At 41.1% G+C, this 20984-nt stretch overlaps 1 protein-coding gene across 2 annotated transcripts in view; it reads left to right on the forward strand.

Annotated features, from left to right (window-relative positions):
* Positions 1-280: 280 nt before the first annotated feature.
* The window catches only part of NKAIN3 (sodium/potassium transporting ATPase interacting 3), a 380195-nt gene continuing 359491 nt past the window's right edge, over positions 281-20984 (forward strand). For both annotated transcript variants that reach the window (XM_086740868.1, XM_086740869.1), the window contains exon 1: positions 281-573. In XM_086740868.1, the coding sequence (XP_086596994.1) occupies positions 520-573 (54 nt within the window). In that variant the 5' untranslated portion in view covers positions 281-519. The remainder of the gene's footprint in view (positions 574-20984) is intronic.

A 20984-nucleotide genomic window follows, 5' to 3' on the forward strand; every position in this document is an offset into this window, starting at 1 on the left:
GTCCCGGCCGGCTGCCCGTCCGCACAGCCCCCTGCCCCCTCAAGCACCCTCTGCCCTCGCAGTCTCCAAAACCGCCGCACCCGGGGACACTCCTCTCCCCTTCACACCTCCCGCAGCCGCCCCCCGTCCTCGCTAGCACGCCCACCCCACCCGCCACCCCCCCGCCTCCCTGCACGCCTTCCCTCTGCCCGCCCCGGTCCGCACACGCCCACCCCTGTCCCCTGCCCCTTCCCCACAGCCGGACCCGCGCTGTGCCGGGCAGAGGCTCCCGCTGCCGCCGCCGGCTCCGCTGCCCGGGGACCGCGCTGACCTCCGCGCACTCCTTCCCGCCGCCCCCCTCAACAAAGGAGGGGGGAGCAGCGAAAGGCGGGACGGACCCACGCACACAGACACACGCGTCCGAGCCGCTCCGTCCGGATGCGGTGAGCTTCCCGCTTCGCCTCCGGGGCCGCGTCAGCGCAGGGAGGGAAGAAGAGGAGAAGCGGCGGCTCCTCCTGGGCGGCGCGGCCGGCTGCCACCATGGGCTGCTGTACGGGGCGCTGCACGCTGATCTTCCTCTGCTCGCTGCAGCTGGTGAGTGCCCGGCACGCCCGCCCCGGGGCACGCCGCGGTTTGGCGAGGGGGGCGGGAAGGGACGGGCGCTCTTCCCCCCTCTCACTCACCCACCCCGCCGCGGAGCTGTCTGCGCCGTGTGCGAGTCCCGACGGCCCGCCCGCTTGCCCCCGACCCCCGCCCCGTGAAGTTTTGCAGTGGGAGGGGAGGGGGCTGCGTCCTGGGGAGGGGGCAAGGCGGCCGGCGGGGGCGGCTGCCACCGGCGCTCCCTGCCTGAGGAGGGTATCCCCCCCCCCCCAATCACCCCAGCGGCCTCGGTCCCCGCTGGTGCCTGGCAGGGGCTTCCCCCCGCCCGCTGAAAGGCGTCGCCGAGGAGGCGAAAGAGGCGTCCGGTGCCCTCCGCTCGGCCGGTGCCCGGGGGGGCCCGGGCCGGGCACTGCTGGGCGCTGCCGCCGCCGGTCGCCCACCTCCCCCGTCAGCACCGTGCGGGAAAAACGCCGCCTCTTTCCTTCTCCTCCTGTTTTTCTTAACCTTTGTAAAAGCGGCATCTGCCACCCTTCTCCCGTGACTTTTCTTGGGATCCCTTTCCTCCGATTAAATATTCCTCAGCGTGCAACTGGAACGGCAGAACGGTGCATCTTCTTCTCTTTGTTTACTGAAGTTGGCATATTTGTTTCCGAGAAAAGAGTTGTCGAGGCAAAACCCCGCCAAACAATAATAATCCTTCATCTGGCTCATTAGCTGGAGGATAAAATAATGCTCTTCCTTTAACAGTAGTCCCTGGTCCCAAGAGTATTTTAAAAGATTTTTCTCTGTTCTAGTGACTCAGAGTCATCATTTTGCCACATGATCTTCCTTAAGATGAGTGCTGTTCCTTGTGTGTGTGTGTCTGTAAAGAGGAAAAGTGGGATGCATTCACTGCTGTGGGTTTGTTTTTTTTTTTCCTAATCCTTTGCTAATCTTGCTAGTTTTCTGTTACAGCACTCTGAAATCGCTTCTGTTTCAGGGGTAATACGCTTAAATGCAATACGAACAATTACTTCATTTGAAGATCCTTGTTCATTTTCAAGGCTTTATGCCAGATTTGCAGCCTGTGTGAACTGGTGTACCCCCATTGTTTCCAGTGCAAGTCTGGACCTCATTCAGATGTGCTTTAGTGTGACAGAGCTGAATGTGGTATGAGTACTTCAATGGCACAGCCTTGCCAAAAAGCAGAGAAGACGTGCGATTTGTACTTTCAGTGTGAGGAAAGCTTTGTTTCTGGCCTTTTTTTTTCTTGTTTTGCATCAGTTTTGCAGATATTGTCCTATCGACTGCAGCAGAATCACTCCTGATTTACCTCAGTGCATGCAGGAGGGGAAACAAACCCTTTTTCTTCGAATATATCTCTCTGCCAGTTATGAAGGTTATTATAACTGTATTTACTGTTCTATAGAATTACTTAGAGGCTATAAAAATTGAAGTAAAGTGTGAATAGCCACCATAATCTGCAGATAAACGCATATAAAGTCTTACAGAAAAAGATTTGTGTTTTATAAAAGATGTATCAGGTGATATAACAACTTTCAAAAATGACTTTAATGTGTAGTTTTTTTCTACTGTACTTACCTGTTTTATAATAATGTTCCACTGTCATATTCACGTCTTTCAGGTGCTGATAAATGTCTGTATGGCAAAATGCTTTTCTTTCAATTTATTTTCATTTAAAAATAAAACTCGTGGTTTAGATCCAGGAAGTAATCTGGTAGACGTGAACTTAAAGCTCAGGTACTTTCCATGCTCTCAGTGGTGATAATGTTCAGTTTACGTCCGTAGAAGTTGTCACCACAGGCATTGTGTTAGATCTTTTTCTAACATCTTGGAGGTCATGAATACAGAGCATGCAAAACAAAACTGCATCCCTGGACATTACTGTGATTAAGCAAGATTCATTTTACCTTGCATCTGTTTATGGAGGGGTGAAAGAGGTATTACTGGCTGTGGATAACATCTAGATTAAGTGTTTCAAAACCCAAAGCACTTGTAGTGCTAATTTGTAGCATTTCAGAATCACAGGTGATCTCTAGGGCTTGAGGAAAAAACTTTAGAAAAGGAGACAGATGGGCACATATTTTAAAAAAGAAAGTTGTTCAGCTTAGTCATATTCTGACTGTGTCAGAAAAGGACCTGGGAACAGTTCAGGCTTAAGTTTAGGATTAACCTTTAGATATCACCTGAGAAAGAAATGTCTTATAAAATACACTTGGCAACACCTTTTATACTATACCTGTAGTATGTAGATTCTCTTTGGTATAAGATGAGAAGAAGTAAAAAAGCCAAATTCCTGGAAACACGTTCATAACAAGATTTATTTCTTGTTCTAAAGAAGGATGCAGTGTTTAGTGACCTCAGAGCTCAGTTTCTTGATTCCTTGAAACTGTCATCTTCCCTAACTTTTGCCCAGTCTGCATGTTTACATGATGCTGTGTTAAAGAATTACAAGGTGAAGAGAAAAGCAGTTATTGCATGACAGTTGGTAAAATACCCTTTCTTTAATGATAACACATTAAGCGTATTAACTTCAAGAAGATTTGTTTGTAATTTTCAGTGCTGTTTATCAGTTTGAGGATTTTGACATTAAAATGACAATAATACCAGTTTTCAGTTATGTTTTGATCCATGAAAATGCTCATTTCTGGCTGACAGCTTTTACGTTTTATAATAAACACTTTTTAATGTGTAATCCCAAGGATGTTCTGTATTTAGTCTTCTGTCATTTAATGATAACCTCATTCTTAAAACGTGAATCCATATCATTATGTGTAATACAGGATTCTGAAAATAATCACCAAGATGGGATGCTAGGTGAGACTAGTTCAGGAAAAGCTGTTAGCTGCGTGGTTTCCTTGAACCTCTGAGGTAGATTCTGTTTCTGAAAGCCAAGGGAATTTTGCATAAGGGGAACAATGTCCTCCCCCGAAAAAAAAAAAAAAACCAAACCCGTTATCTCTCACTGTTTTGCTCTGCCTGATAGAAGCATTGTCATATGCCATTTCCAAAGTTGTCAGGCTAAGAACTCAGAAGTGTATGTGTATCTTTGTGGGCATAAATCTATCATTAAGACTATTAGGAGCTACGTATACACCAGGAAAATGTATCATAAGGATATATGAATCCTTTGGATTACAGCCTTAATTCTTACCAGTGCCACTAGAAGTCTCAGATGTTGGCCTTGCCTGTACTAGAAAATGAAAGCAGCTGCCAGGGGTGGTGCCTGTGCTAGCCTAGCCATCATGCCATAAAATACTGCTACATATAAATGTTTGGAAAATAAAACAAATTAAAAAAATATTAAATTCTGGAAGGGGTAGATTGACAACGAATTGCAGAGAGATTTAGCTGTGTGAATCCAATTGATGTTAATATGTGTCACAGAGCGAAAACCTTCATGCTGCTTTGAAAATGTGTTTCTGAGAAACTGCCATTGCAGGATAATTTTGTTTTAACAGTTGCAGTAAGTGGAAGTTTTTGGTACCTAGAAGTATATAGATATACAAACACAAAGAACTCTAAATAATGGAGATCGTGAATGAGATTTTCAAAGCAGCGAAGGGAAGATTAATAGAAAGCGCATGGCTAAGTCCCCTTCATTGCTTTGACAGTCCCATTTCATGTGTTCATCCTTGGACTTTCCTGCACTGTGTTCATTGTATAGGTCTTGATTTAGAAGTGTATGCTTTATCCAGTATAGTTAGTGTAGAATAGGCTGTTCCCTATTTAACCTGTTACTTTCCAAAGAATTTAAGTGTCAGCAGACCACACTGGGAAATGATTCCAGTGGAAACGCAGCTTCTGTGTATTAATGTTTTGACTAGTGATTGTCTGGGGAGTGCAGTTGGTCAGTTTAACAGACTAATCCCTCTCAATATTCAGAAGATTTATGTTTCTGATTGCCATTAACATTAATTAGACTGATGTATGTAAATCCTTACTTTTGGAGATGAGATTAGACTGTATGCATTAGACTGAATGATCACGTTTCATCGTTTGTTACTGTACATAGTGGAATTTTAGCAGTTATGTGGGGAAGTGATATATGTCATGCATAGACTTTAATCTCATTTTAAAATGCTTTATAAAGCTGAAAACTCTAACTTTATGATGTTGGCTCTCTGTGCTTGTGTGTTAGAACTTACACGTAACAGTTACACGGTTAACAGCTCAGGGATACAAGGGATTTGATAAATTTGAGAGAGTAAAATCTTTGAACCGGTAAATTGCTGCATCTTTTTATGTTGGTTAAAGAATCACTGGCCCATTGATCTGGAGATGAAGCATCTGTCCTCCGAGAAAGGAGGAGGAAGTATGAGGGGGAGCCTATTGTAGTGGCAGGGGTGGAGGAGGCTTGGGATTTTAGCCCGGAACAATGGGCTGGTTGCAGGATGTTTCCCTTTCTGTTAGGGCAGCTGACGCGGGAATGGTGATTTGCTCCGGTAACTCAAACGACATCGCCAGAACATGCAACTGCCGCTGGTGGCTGTGCTTAAGGGGCTGGTACGCCTGTTGTATGGCTGTATAATTGCATTTAACATTAAGATTGGGAGTAATACACTGCATCCAGCGGAACTACTTGAGTTAAATCTTTGCAATCGAAAAAATGTATGAGACTGTGTAATTTTTAGGACCTCTCTCCTCAGGGACAATAAAGTAACAACTAGCAATAAGTGTTTTTCACTTTGTGTTTTTGGTTTGTTTTATAAAATTGTTGGGAATAGCTGTTAGGAAAACACACATTCCCAGTGCATCAGCACTGTAGTGTTTAACCACTCCATGCACCAGAAATTCAGCCTCAGTAGTGAAATCCCCTCCTGCCAAAGCTGCACTTAATACTTCTTTCAGTGCAGTGATCCTAAGTTGGGAGTTCAAAACTTGAGGAACCCTGAACTTTGAAAACTCTCTGAAATTTCTGAACTGATTGAATTTCTTAAAGAAGCCACGCAGATCTTGCTTCGTTTTAGGCTCTGTTCACCATAGCAGGCTATTTTTTGAGAGGTGGGCCCGTGCCAACCTCATGAAGTTCAACCAGGCCAAGTGCAAGGTCCTGCATCTGGGTCGTGGCAATCCCAAGCACAAATACAGGCTGGGCGGGGATTGGATCGAGAGCAGCCCTGAGGAGAAAGACCTGGGAGTGTTGGTAGACGAGAGGTTCAACATGAGTGGGCAATGCGCCCTTGCGGCCCAGAAGGCCAACCGCATCCTGGGCTGCATCAAGAGGAGCGTGGCCAGCAGGTCGAGGGAGGTGATTCTGCCCCTCTACTCTGCCCTGGTGAGACCCCACCTGGAGTACTGCGTCCAGTTCTGGAGTCCCCAACACAAGAAAGACATGGACCAGTTGGAAAGGGTCCAGAGGAGGGCCATGAAGATGATCAGAGGGCTGGAGCACCTCTCCTATGAGGACAGGCTGAGAGAGTTGGGGCTGTTCAGCCTGGAGAAGAGGAGGCTCCGGGGAGACCTGATAGCGGTCTTCCAATACCTCAAGGGGGCCTACAGGAAAGATGGGGAGAAGCTGTTCAGTAGGGCCTGTTGTGATAGAACAAGGGGTAATGGGTTTAAATTAGAAGGAGGTAGGTTTAGATTAGATATGAGAAAAAAATTTTTTACAATGAGAGTTGTAGAGCACTGGAACAGGTTGCCCAGAGAGGTGGTGGATGCCCCATCCCTGGAATCGTTCAAGGCCAGGCTGGATGAGGCTCTGAGCAACCTGATCTAGTCAGGGATGTCCCTGCTTCTTGCAGGGGGGTTGGACTAGATGACCGTTGAAGGTCCCTTCCAACTCTAACTATTCTATGATTCTATGATTCTATGATTTTTCTACAATTCCTTGGTGCTCTGTGACTGAATGGTCAATTGTCATATAAACATTTAATGAATATTTTTACAGTGATGAAGTGAAAGTGTTAAGATTTCAGTGACAATAATGGCAATTAATTAACTGAAAATTTGGAATTATATAGCTGTCCTTCCTGTCTATAAGGTCAGTAAGTTTTGTAAATAATTATTTTAAGAATATTGGAATATGCTGCTGATCTGCTTCTACTTCAAGATCTGCTACATTCTGCCAAGGCACAATTCTTGGGACTAGGAAACAAAGATTGCATTTTTGGAAATTACTGAAATTCAGAAAGGTAGTATTGTTGTATCCAAATAGAATTTGGGTAGGACTTGCAGAACTTGGACACACAAGTTTAGAGATCATATGGGATCAACTGTACTTGCAGTTGGTTATGTGGTGTTTAAATCTTGCTGATTTTGTGAGATTTGGATCTGAAATAAAAACTTGTAAGACTAGGTAATCTTAGGTCATGTTTTCAATCTGTATGTATCTTACATGTATCTTATAGGTATAAAGTGGATCCTTTTAGTTTTGGGGCCAATCTGGTAAGTTGACAAATTAGTAATAAAATCACAATTCTTTATTTTTCCAGGTAAAAGTGTTGCATTTTGGCTCCTCTATCATATCCAAATTACTTTTCCATATAAATAAATTAATTTGATTGGGTGAGCAAAGAAAGAATCGGATTGCACAGATCATTGGCCCTCGTATTGCATAAGAGAAGTGAGTAGAGATTTTGTATTTCACTTCAATAGGTCTGGCATCAGTTCTCACATGCTCTCTTCTTGGATGGGCTCAGTGAAAGGAGGAGAGATAGTGGACCCAGGATGCAACAAAGGGGAAATTCTGATTAAATATTAGGGAAAAAAAAAGTGCACAGTGAGAGCAGTCATACATTGGATCATGTTTTCCAGAGAAATTGTGAAAACTTCATCTTTTGAATAAATTCAAAACCCAGCTGAACATAGCTATGAAAAACCTGATCTAGCTGAAGTGTATTTAATGTTGAATTTGGTCCTGCTAAGAGTAAAAGTTTTACCAGATGACCCCCAGAGATTCCTTTCAACTTAGGTTATCCCATGATTATATGATCTTGCCAGAGCATAAGGAATAAGGATCTTTATTAGGAGAGTATTTAAAATACACAATCATTTGGGTTATTGTTTTGAAATAATAAGTTTCTTAATTTGTTATGAGCATAATACTGTAGAAATAGGCTTCAAATTGCAGTAACAATCCTAGTATGCTATCGCATCTCTTGGTATTAAACTTCAGTGTTAAATTAAATGAGAAGTAACTGTGATGGCTTTGTCATTTATTATTTCACAAACAATAATTCTGTGATACAATGTAGTATGTCAGATCTTTTGAACTCTCTAGTATTGAAGCAACATATGTTTTATTCATGTAGTCCTGTAATTAATTGCTAAGCAGTCATTTTGGGGCAAAGAGCCTGTTATTTCTGTCAGTACGGGGAGATGAACTGCACATTTTTGGTTTTAGATGAGTAGTATAAAGGAGCAGTAATAAGTGACTGTGTGGTTCAAGAGATAATATGACACAGAATTTTTCACCTCTAGATCACATTTTGAAATTCACTGCAAGTTAGATGAGGACAAATGTCATTATGGTTTATATGAAATGTTAGTGGTCTTGATATGGCATCAATCTAAAAATATCATCTCCATATTAGTCCTAATTTCCACCTTTTATGTTATACTAGGAGGGTGAAGGTTGGTGACCACGGTACTATGAAGACTAAAGTGGTCTTTTTGCCAATGTTTTCTTCAGGTCGTCTTTTCAGGGGTGCTATCAGGACAGCGTAATGAAGTTTGCACTGCCTTTGCTCGTACCAGACATGGTATCTTTGCTAGGGATGTCATCATAGGGAGGCATTTGTAAGCTTTATGCAGCACATTAAATCAAAATGAAAAAAATTATGTTAATTGCTTTGATTTTGTGTAAATAACATCTTTTTCATTGGTCAGATAGAAAAAGATTTCTTACTTCTTTCTATTTAGTGCATTATGCCTTGACAATAGAACTTCGGCGATAGCAAATGGAAAATGTCTCACTTTGAATCTTGAAGTAGCTCAGATTTGTCTAAGATGAAACAATTTTTTCCTTATTTATAAAGATCAGTCAATGCATACCTTCCAAAAGGGTATGCCAGCAGGTTATTATCATACACTGCTACACTTACCGAGACCTGCAATGCCTTGACAGAGCAGTGCCAGCAGCACTATGACAGGTTTCAGTATGTCATGGGCTTTTTTTTTTTTTTTTTTTTTGACATGTATGACCAGTGAAGTCTTTGTAGTCTCGCTACGGGGTCTGTGCCTTTGGCAGGTCTGTAAAAGGCAGTGGTAAGCTGGATTTAATCACTGTTCTCTGATCTCAGGAACACACAGAGTGCTTAAGACCCTGGTAATAAGAAGGTAGTAAAAGATTTTATTTTAGTCTTTTTACTTTTTACTATGCTTCCTTATCATCTCATCTTTCTTCGGACGCAGCCATACCTTGCATGTAATCTCAGCTCAGATGGATTTTTTAATGCTGTAGTGATTTGGGACTTGTTCTTACCAGTTGCTGAATGCCCTCCAGCTCTCATTAAAGTTGTTGAAAGTCATTCTTTTACATATAGGCTCTTTATAATGATAGGTTCAAGCAAAAGCAGCAGTGAACCCCTTCTACCTAGTGAATGCCAGCGTTACGGTAAAAGGAAAGGAAAAATAAAAGTTTTCTGCTTAATACAATGATCAGTTTCTGCCAGTCAAATATCTCTAACAGAAATTAATATCACAAAGTATTGAAAAAGATAATTTTATGAAATGAAAAAGGAAGATAATTGTAAAACAATTATTTGTATTGAGAGTGACTCTCTTGAATAACCACAGTTGGTTCTTCCACAGATCTTTCCAAAGGGCATTGAGAGAAAGGATTTTTATTTATTTCATCAGTACAGAAGTTTTGGCTGAGAGTAAGTATAAATGTATATGAAGAGCATATGTTTGACAGTGAGCCAAATGGAACTTCCCTGAGGAGGGTTTTGACACACACTGAAGAAGCTACATATGAAGCAAAGCAAGAGTAATAATTAGGAGATGAACCATGAATAGAAAGATCCTGAAATGCTTTTATAGTGAGGGAGATTATGTGGGAGCAGGGGATGAAAAGTGTAAAAAGGCGCATTTAGGTAAGTGTAAAGAAAATGGGACATGGAAGCCCTCTTCAGCAGAAAGATGAAAGTTAGCTCTGTGTGTGGGAGGAATTCCTGTCCAAGATTTCTCTGAAAACAAGATCTTAAGAAAAAAAATTTAATCTATCTTTTCTAACATCCTAATACTGATAAGCCGGTTTCTCACTATTCTGTTGTAAAGTTCCTGTGTTAGTGTCAGACCTTTGGAATAAAAAAAACCAAGGACACAAAACCATGTTATTATGATATTTTCTAGGGAGATTGGAATGAATGGCAGTCCTTCTCATCCAACTTCAGTTTTTGCCTTTGGTCGAGCCTTGAACACTCTGTGCTGTTCTGGGAATGCTGCAGCTTCACCGCCCCATCGGCAGTTCCCGGAATCTTGTGTGAGCAAAGTGCTTCTGGAGCTTATGAGTGTGCAGCTGAAGCTTAGCACAAGCCACAGTGGAAATGAGTAGACACATAAATCCTTATCAGCCTTGTGCATCCCTGCAAAATAATAAAAAACCCCAAACAATTAAATGCAGATTTTCAGATGGATTGAAAAGAGCTTATAATATGTCTGAAAGCGTTTTGGAAACGGGATTCTGTTCAAATGGAGTGCATAGAGAAAAATTATTCCAGAAGTTTAGTCTCCACAATCAAAGAATTAAAAGCTGAGGAATTCTAAAGCTGGAAACTGTAGTGCATTATAATGCAGAAATAACATAACAAAACTATGTAGTTCTGCCTCTGCTTGTGAGCTATTTATTTTTTCCTGCTAAAAAGTTTGCTGTGTCTTTCTACTGCAGAGTGAGCAGAGAGTTTAATTTCTTTAATATCTACTTTTAAAATTAATTAAATAGACCTCATCAAGGTAAGTGTGTTTAGATTTTTAACTGGAACAGGAACCTTGCTGCTTCTATGGACTGAATAATTTACGTCATAGAAACCTCAGAAGCCTGTCTGCTCTCTAACATGGATCGAGCTGCTGAGAAAACTGAAGAGAGGTGATCTCTCGTGGAGACCCCCTGAGCTACTGAAGATTCTTTAATCGATCGATTGTCAGCCAGCTGTACATTTTTAAGATGCCTGTTTTAGTGTACCTACTAACATGTGCATTCAAGAAGCCTTAAAAATGCCCGGATTTGGGAGATATTTTTGCCAATTTCCACTGTTTCCAGTTAGTTCTTATGTTGGTGAAAGTCACAGATTGGTGCTTGTCCTCATCTTTCTTCTGATAAACTGTTTTTGTTCTCATCAACAGGAGACTTTTGGCTCCAATGCCTAGCTGTGAAATCATACGCTGTTTCCATTCTCCCGTTCCTCTTTTTTCTTGAGCCACGTGATTTGTTCCCAACTCTTCTCCCCACTATTTTGGAACAAGTTCCACGTTCTGATCTTCATCTGTTTTATCAAAGTAGGATTCAAACCCTATTCCTCCCAACCCCAAAACAATCAAGACTGTTAAAATTTACTTGTGGCTGTAAATGGGCCCAGTGATCATCAGGTTTAAGGTTCTCCCCATCCTGAAAATATCCTTCACTTCTGTGGTTAAGTTCTCCCATAACCTGTGGCTAAAAATACTGCATCATTGTAGAGAACTGGAAGAAATAGCAAATGTGTTTGCAGTTACAAATGACAAAGAGAATTCCTCAGTTAAAACAGACAGAGTAATTAATGCTGTTTAGCAGAGCATTTTTAAAACAAGGATGAATCTCCAGTCTTAAGGATCTACATGTGTATTTCTCTAACTTCTCTTCCAGGTTTATTACAAAAAGACAAAAGCATGCAGAAATGCATTTATGGTACTCTGGTCCATTTCTCTTCACTTGTAGGAAAATCAAATATGTGATTGTTGTCTGATTGATCTGCCTCTGTATGTTAAGGTTTCTTTTAGTCTAAGCCACAGCTACTTGTGGTTCTTCACATCATGTTGGTTGCACAACATTCTAAAAAGGTCTGGGTAGTAGACTGGTAGTGTGGTTTACTGTAATGCTGTTGTCAGAGGACTTGCAACGGGCATGCTGGAATGGAAAACGTGCTTCCAAGTCTGAATTTACAATGATGAATTAAACATATGAATGACAGTAGCCTAAATCCAAACTTCATTCAAATGTCACAAGTAAGTTTAAATATATTGAAGCGTATTAGATGTCTTGAATGGCTTTAAGTTGTATTAGTAATGTGTAATTTAATCATAGTGGTTTGATGAAAGCCAAGGCTTACTGAGTTGTGCCAGAAGTAACCACAAAGTGCCAAAGTTTATTTAAATTGGATTAGGTGATGAAGCCCTTCATTTCTCTAACACTTATTTTTTTTTTTATGAGTTAAATCATGAAGAAAAATGTGTTTAGATTTTAATTGTAACCTGTTAATATCTCTTAATCTGTACAACTGTAATTGGTTGAATGCACTGATGACACTTTAAGAATGTAGCCTGCGCAGCTCAGATGCAGTGTGCTGCCTTGCACAGCAGTGATGCGAGGTACCTGAAGCCTTGTCCTTAACTTCAGCGTGGAGCAGCCACTCTGGGATGTTACTGAGTCCCATCATGTAGATACACGCACCTTGTTTTTTGTTCTCTTGTGGGACAGATACTAAACCTGTATCCGTCCTGATCTGCTGAAATTTTCAGCACACCCTGCATTCTCATAAGAAGTGTATTGCACGATGGCTGGAGAACAGTACTACTTGTAACCTCTTTTGGTGACATTTAACAAGCCTGGATCATCTAGAAAGAGTGTGGAAAAAACTGATGTCAAATAGTTTCATTGTGGTTTTGTATCCGTGAAAGTTTCCAAGTTTCAGCATTCAGCCAGTATGTGATACCTACTTGTGCTGAAAACTCAAAAACTCTTTTTGCAGAGCCTTGTGGACAAAAGTGTCAAGGTTAATTTGAGATCTCACTGAGCATCAGAGATTCTGGTCTTCCCCTTGTACAAGTAATAGTTTAATTATTTGTTATTTAACTTTCTTACATATTTGGTTCCCTTGGTCTATCTGACCTGTGAAATCCTTGATTATCTGAATCTCTTAATTTTCTATGAGATTTCTAGGCTGAACTGTAGTTGGTGCATACACCAGACATGTTGGGATGCTCTAATACTGCTGGGGTTTTGCTCTGCTTATTAATCTGTTGAGAAGTCAAAGTAATTAATGCCCCAAATCTGGTGCTTGAGTTTGCACTTTTAAAAATAATTTGAAGTACATTACATCTGAGGTTGGCTCTGGACTATGTTGCGTATCTGAGACACAGCTTGCCTCTAGTGCTTACAGATCAAAACAGGTGATGGAGTGAGAAAAGAAAGCATGCAAATGTTGAATGTTTTGCTTTATGCCCTACAGAAAGTCTGTGGAGTCCTAGTTCAGGCTGTTTTTCTACTTGGTGCTTCTTCATGCTTCTGCATGCAGTTACCATAATTGCTTTTTTATATTGGCCACAAGTTGACTATGAGTATATTAACATTTTGATAGGCAAGTTCTCTATATTTGGGTGGGCTCATAATTTTGAGAACAAATTTCTTTTTAATTGTGTACTGTTTGCAGAGTGATTTAGAGGTGCCAAGACAAAAATATCATTCTGTTTGAGGAGGAATGTAGTAGCTACGGATTCTCTTTTAGAAAGATTATTTTCAGGTGTTGACAGATTTGCGTTGATCCTGATACAATCGGTAGGAATTAGCTCCTGCAGATATGAGACTTGCAAATGTCTACACCTGCACTGACTGCATGCTTAAGTGTGGGTTCCTCCTCATGTTATCACCTCTGGACACGGGCTCCTGGAGAAGACAGGAGTCAGTCTCTTACGGATGTTCTGAAGAACAGGAAAATAAGCAAGTGTCCCCAAAATGGTGGAAACTCTCTCATGTCCTTCCACTCAGGCATCACTACCTGGAGGGATTGAGCTGTAACTGAGGCAGCTGTGCCACTAACTGGGCTCGGTAAGTGCAGGCACTATTAGAGGGTGCCATTAGATGAAGTCATTGAACCATTAGGAAGCCTGCAAAAATGAGTACCCTCTTCTAATCTGAAAAGCGTTGTGGTTGAGGATATACCCATTGGACATCCTCAAGGGATGACTGACTCTGTCAGTGTTACCTGCCAGCATTTCACCAGCACAAGAGTTAGCTTTGTAACATTTCATGGATCCCTACATTACGCTGAGTAGTGCTAGCTATCTATTATTAATATGCTCGCGTTTTTTGCTAGACTAAAAGTATCTTATTATCCATTTTCTTATGAAATCTTCCATTACTTTAAGGTGCTTTTGAGGTCTGTTCTGCTCTCATTTTATTAGTTGGGAACAAAGGCTTTTCAAATGTCAGAAGCTAATATATGCTGATTTCTGGATAAGCAAGAAAATACCTCAGATTTTTAGGCTATTTTATTATATAATGATGTCTTTAAGCCTCATACATAGTTTTTATAAAATATTTCCCTTTCTCCTATTTGAGTCCGTATCTATACGCAATTACAGTTTTGCATTAGAAATACTGGCTGTATGGCAAGGTGAGACTTTCTCCTGTTATCATAATCCGTTATTCTTTGGCCCATATACGGAATTCAAATAACTCTTAATTTGGAGAAGTAACGTTGTGTTTGCTTACACAAGTACATGGAGATGGTTGCATGTTCATTCTGCTCTGAGATGGCCAGAGGGAAGCCAGTTTGCATCTGAGAACTATGGAGTTAGCATGGTATGGTGCCTTGGTTAATGAGCCCACAGAGAACGTTGTAGCTCAGACAGTAGCATCTTGCAAGGCTTCTGGACAGAAGCTGGCCTGTATCAGGACAGGCTGGAGTATAGACAAAGCAGTCAGACCCATTCTGCAAAACATAGGCCCTTCAGCAAGATGAAAACTGTTAGATAGGTACTTATTCTCTCAAGATATGTTGTTATCTGAGTTTCTCAGCTACTGACATTGAGGTATTTCATGTTAATTCTGATTAAGGAATTGGTACCAGAAAGCAAAAGGTATCAAGATGATGTTGTCACTGAACGACCTTAAACAAAGTTTGGACTCCAGTGATTTCCATCTGCTAGGTCACCTATCAGGATGATTAAACCAACCAGGTCAGAGACTGGAAAATTATTGATAAGCATACAGAATAGGGAAGAAAAAAAAGGTTAAGGGCGGTGAGGGGAGGGGAAGAGTAAGAAAGAAATTCTAAGTATATTGAAACTGAATGGTTACACTAGATAGATTTATTTGAACCTGTTGTAAACTTCCTGTAAGCAAAGAAACCTGACTGAGTTTTCTCAGACTAAGTAGAAACTAAGGTCAGATTCTGTAGCATATGCTGGGGTCTCGGCCACCCATTGACCAGCTCAGAGAGGCAGCTGTTGTATGTGCACCCTAGGTTCCTTTTTGGACTGCATGTTTCATTCCTTTCTAATGCAGGAAGGAAACAGGGCCTTTGTGAGTGGGTCTGAGTACAATAAGGATTTTCACCTGAACATGGGAGCTGGGTCAGTGACCTATTAACCAGCCTCATTTAGACTTTTACGTTGATCAAAGTAATAGTAATAATAGATAGTTACCTTGTTTGAGGCCAACTGGCATAAAAAAAAAAGAGAGTTAGCAAACGTGAGGACATGCATTCCTTGAGATGCTCAGGATGTAAGGCAGAGGATGTGAGGCAAAGAGATATATTGGGAGAGCAGACTGGGTCCCTCAGTTATTGTTTTGTTGGATTCCATCTTATTGCTTTGATCAGAACCTGATTTGTTCATCCCAGTCAGATTTCTGTCTTGTGTTGATTATTCTTGGGCAGCAGAATGGAATCGGCCATCTTAATCCACAATGCTGTTGTAATGTGGTTTTAGGATTAGGTGAATGGTAAGAGTGAAGAAGTGTGCTGTGACAGAGAAGTACACCAGCAGAATCTCAGGAGTGCTGCATTAATATCCTGCTGATGATGACCGGGTTTATCTGGAGTGGTTTTGCTTTTGCCCCACTTTGGCTGAAGCTCAGCAGAGGGGCAGATTCTTGGGACTGGGTCAGAAATTACATTATGCTTTCCAGAGTTCCTCTGCAAATTTCTTGCTATTTTGATTTCTGGAGTTGTGTTTTCTAAAACTCTGCACAGGAGCTGTTGGTGGAATAAACCTTCCCCTTATTTAGCCGATGCAAACCTAATTTCAAGTGAACCACTTCTGCTGTGTTAGTTTCTAGACTGAGTCTTATCTTATCAGTTATAAGCCCAATATAGAGATTGAATTTTACCAATAAAGCTTCCTGCTTAGTTGATCTATTTTTTCTGTCCTCTTTGCAGGTTAGTTTTAATTTTTTGGGAACTCTGAACTATTTCCCAAAGCTACACTCAAAAGTAGATTTGTAGCCTTTTACTGCCACTGCTCATAGTAGACCTTGCTTGAGGCCATAGGGAAGCTGGGACAAAGCCAGGAAAAAACCCAGACTCATGACTCCTAGACTTATGTCTTATGCACAGGATCACCATTTGTCTTTTATAAACCTTTCTTGTTGGTGCTTTCAAATTCTCAGAAAAGTTGGCCTTGAGGTTGAAGCGTTCATGCTTTTTTTCATAGCACAAAGGTAGATTTTTTTTTTTTTTTTTTTTCCCCTTGGGGAAGTTTGGATATGTCATGCTTGTGTGTTTACGAGCAACAAGGTGTGTGGTGATGATACAACTGAAATCATTATCACTTGCTTTTTTGTTATGAGATCATTCAAAAGTCACTTTCTCTGGCTCTCTAGCCTCTGTAAAGCCCTTAACATCAAAGGAGTTATTTGTACTTGCTGAATATCAGTTTAGAGAGATGACAGCTGAATGCCTGATGGTAAGTGTCCTTTCCATATTTGAAAACATTCCTTTGACAATGAATTTATGTTTTCAAATACTTCTTGCCTCTGGATTTTAATAAAATGGTTATTAGCTTTTAAGATTATAATGATATTACTGGTTTGAAATATGTCTATTTTAGTAGTTTCTCCTAACACTATCTTCATTAGGGGATTTGTCTCTCTGTCCAGTTTGCCTCCTTCATCCTTGCCCTATTTTGGAAAGTGTAAAGATCCTAAATGCAGCAGAACTCTCACAGTTTTTTGCAGAAGGCTATTGTTACAGGGAAGAGTCAGAATAGTCCTGTAACTTCTGACCTTTCCAGAACACGTTTTTATGTTTCCTTTGAAGGAGCATGGAGAGATGATGTTGAAGGTACAGCCAGCAGAAGCAGTTATGTTCACCATCATTTCCCTTTGTGTGTGTGTGGAAAGCAGCTGTGTTTAATGATTCTGCTTGTGGACAAGTGCATCTGTTGTTGTTCAGATGACCTTTGCACACCTCTCAAGACCATACCTCCTTTACATAGGATCAAGAGGCATGGGATAGACTTGAGACCAGAGTAACACAGCTATTCAGTATTTTTAATAGACTTGTCTTTATACACCATTAAGGATTTATGCACCCTTGTGAGTAAGGTGCGAGGAACAAGCTGCAACATTGATTTTGTCAAGAGTACAAGTCTGTAATTAGGGATGCCCCCACTTTAGCCTTTCTATTGTAATTTTTATCTTTATTACACATTTTTTATTATGGGAGAAAATAAGAAACTATGCGGGATGTGACAGTTACAACTTTATAAACATCTAGCCTATTGCTGGCATCCACAGAGACATGATTTAGCTATTTATCGGTTCTTTCTGTCATTTCAACCTATTCCCTCTGTGCTTTGCAGTCCCTCCAGGACTTCAAAGAGGTCTCAGAGGCCTCAAAGTTTGTAACAGTCCCCCTTGATTCATTGCCAGAATTTGCACTCTGTGAGTCAAGATTCTGTAGCAAAATGTGGATTCATAGTGGGAACCTTTGTGTGGGGGGGGGGTGGGGCCGGTGGGAGGAAGAAACTGCCATTTCTTCATATTTCTATGTTTTACTTTGAATATTAGTATTGAAGGAAAAAAAAACCACTCCAAAAACCCCTAACGCTGTGACCCAAAACCTTTTGGAAATCAGTGGAACAGATGTCACTGATTTCAGATTTTGGAGTCAGTCCTGCACATAGTTTTCTGCAGTACTTTTTGTGTTTTCCTTTTGTGTTTTCTTTTTTTTCAGACACTTAAATGCACTTTATTAGAAATGCTGTGATAAGCAAAATTTAGGGTTCCCTGACTGTGATTTATTGAAAATCTCAACCATAACATTGCATTAACAGAATTCTTTGCATTTAGCACTCTTACTTGACAGGGTAGAACTTATGTCTGGAATTGTTGTCTAAAGACCTTTCTAGACGCACCAGGAGAGGCACAGTATTTACGCGTTCTTCATCTTTCAGGAGAGAGGAAGAGCTGTGAGCCAAGCCTGCAGCTCAGGGCTGGAACCAATGCATTCCACAGCATCAAGCTAAAATATTGCTTGAAAGTGAGAAATAATAATAAATGGGCACTTTTCTAAAAATTTACAACAAGATTTTCAAAATACACATCATTTCAGTTCTTCTCCCTAGGAGTGGTGAGAACTGGGGCAATGGGAATATCAAAAACAAAGGCAAAACCTGCACAGTTTTAAGTGTTCTCAGATACAGGTGCACTTTTCCACCTACGCAGGTGAAAAAAGCTTTGACTTCGCTGTCTTCCTTTTTAAAAACAGGAGAATATTTTCACTGAATTTCATGGAAAAAGGTTTATGATTCTGATTTGCATGGTGCACATATTCCCCTGCCCAGCTTCATTCAGGAATTATTTTTGCTGGCCAAGTATGTATATGATGTGGGTTGAGCAGTGCTCCATCTTTACTTTTTCATGAAAACAATAAATTTCTCAGGGATTATAAGTTCTATTGCAAGGATGTTTGATCAAGAACATATAGTTTGTACAGTTGATTCTGTCTTGAGGCAGATCATCTCTTGTGGCTGCTTCTGTCCCGGATTTCAGAAATGGCCCAAATGAAAGGTGCACAAGCTGAAGAAAAATCCATAAGGACTTGCAACATTACGCTGTATATAAAGATCATATAATAAAGACCCTGGAACATGCAGATATTGTACTGACATATATTACTTAGATTTTGTCTAAATTGCAGGCTGCCGTCTTAGCAATACTGGCTGCCATAGCTTCATTACAAGAGCCTTTTGACGTAGGTGTGACATATGCCAACAGGTTTTTCTTTTTTTCCTGCTGGCCGTTATACCACCTCTTTAAATGTATAAGCCTAGCTAAGACAGTTCTTATCTGCTGATGCAATCACAGCCATATCAAGGGCTTTGCCATCCTGCAGCAGTTAGCTGTGGCGTTGCAGTTTTCATGTGAGCTAATAGAAATACAGTTATGGGACAACTTCGTGATATAAACTGGACAATCCCTGCCTATGTGAAAGTGAACAACGTATTCAACGGCTATCAATTCTAACAGATGAATGTGAAAGCTGTCTGTGCTACTCCTATTCCATGCAAAGTTATGAGGCAACTCCTTTTCTCTTTAAAATAGTGAATTAAATGGTATGTTTTGAAAAGTGAGAGTCTCGTTAATGGCAAGCAGAAAACTGTGCACACCATTTGAACCGTGATAATGAGTGTTAATTATGAATTAGGTCAAATATGATTGTTTTATGCATGTATTATGTTGCTTTAAAAAGTAATTCTCAAGGGTTCTAATAATGGCAGAAAACAAACAGCTGAAAGGATGGGAGGGAGGGAAATGAGAGGAGAAAAGAATACAAGTCTGCTTTTGCATGTGAGGGTCTTGTTTCTGTTGTTGTATCATGCCAGCCTTACTCTTTTAAAGTATCATCTGACCTCTGATAGACACATTGATTCTGGGGGCACTCCTTGTTGTTCAGATTCTAAATCAAATAAGTAAGTCTGCTGGAGTTAGCTTCTCTGCTTCTATATCTTTAGTCTGGAGGGCTCACAGTTGCTCACAAACTGAATAAAAGTCCTGTTTCTGATGAATGTCTGGTAGTGACTTAGAAACCTGTTTTCTCAGTTTTGGATTCTATGGTAGTTTTCTTCCACATACATGTTGTTCTGTTGCTGTTTACTGAATGTACAAGGATGACCATGCCTTAGACTACCCAAAGCCATTTACTGAGTGGATATTTTTCGTATTGAATCATATTTCATATTGAATCGTTCCAGTCGGCATTGGTTTGTGAAAGGCAGGTTCTGCCTGACTAACCTGATCTCCTTCTGTGACAAGATGTCCCACTTAGTGGATGAGGGAAAGGCTGTGGATGTTATCTACCTAGACTTTAGTAAAGCCTTTGACACCGTTTCCACAGCATTGTCCTGGAGAAACTGGCTACTTGTGGCTTGGACGGCATACTCTTCACTGGGTAAAAAAAGTATGAATAGCTGGGCCCAAAGAGTTGTGGTGAACAGAATAAAATCCAGTTGTCGGCCAGTCACAAATGGTGTTAGCCAGGGCTCAGTGTTGGGGCCAGTTGTGTTTAATATCTTTATCAATGATCTGGAAGAGAGGATTGAGTGGATCCTGAGTAAGTTTGCAGATGACACCAAGTTGGGTGGGAGTGTCTATCTGCTCAAAGGTAGGAAGGTTCTGCAGAGAGATCTGACAGGCTGGATCAATGGGCTAAGGTCAATTGTATGAGGTTCAACAAGGCTCAGTGTTGAGTCCTGCACTTGGATCACAAAAACCCCATGCAGCACGACATGCTTGGGGAAGAGTGGCTGAGAGCTGCCCAGTGGAAAAGGACCTGGGAGTGCTGGTTGACAGCTGGCTGTATATGAGCTGGCAGCATGCCCAGGTCGCCAAGAAGGCCAATAGCATCCTGGCTTGTATCAGAAATAGCATGGCCAGCAGGACCAGGGAAGTGATTTTCCTCTTGTACTCAGCACTGGAGTGATGAGTACACTGGTGATGCCACACCTTGAATACTGTGTTTGGTTTTGGGCTCCTCAGTACAAGGAAGACATTGAGGTGCTGGAGCATGTCCAAAGAAGAACAACAAAGCTGGTGAAGGGTCTAGAGCACAAGTCTTACAACCAGCAGCTGAGGGAACTGGGGTTGTTTATCAAGCATTGAAACAGACTGCCCAGGGAAGTGATTGAGTCACTTTACCTGGAGGTATGTAAAAGACATGTAGATGTGGCATTTAGGGACATGGTTTAGTGGTGGACTTAGCATTGTTAAGTTTACGGTTGGACTCGGTGGTCTTAAAGGACTTTTCCAACCTAAATGATTGTATGATTCTGTAAAATCTCAAGTTAGAGGAACTATCCAGACTCAAGGAAGTAATTACTGAGGCCTCAGGGCAGTATCAGCCTATCTTTGTCTAACGTATTCATAAGAAGCATCTAGTTATGGAAGTCTTGTCACTCTACTGCTTAAATTTCCTTACAAATAGAAAATGTGTCCCCAGGCCTTACCCAGACACAGATGTACTTGAGAATGGTTGAGCTGC

Source organism: Chlamydotis macqueenii, chromosome 2, assembly GCF_036417535.1.
Source record: "Chlamydotis macqueenii isolate bChlMac1 chromosome 2, bChlMac1.mat, whole genome shotgun sequence".
Lineage (NCBI taxonomy): Eukaryota > Metazoa > Chordata > Aves > Otidiformes > Otididae > Chlamydotis > Chlamydotis macqueenii.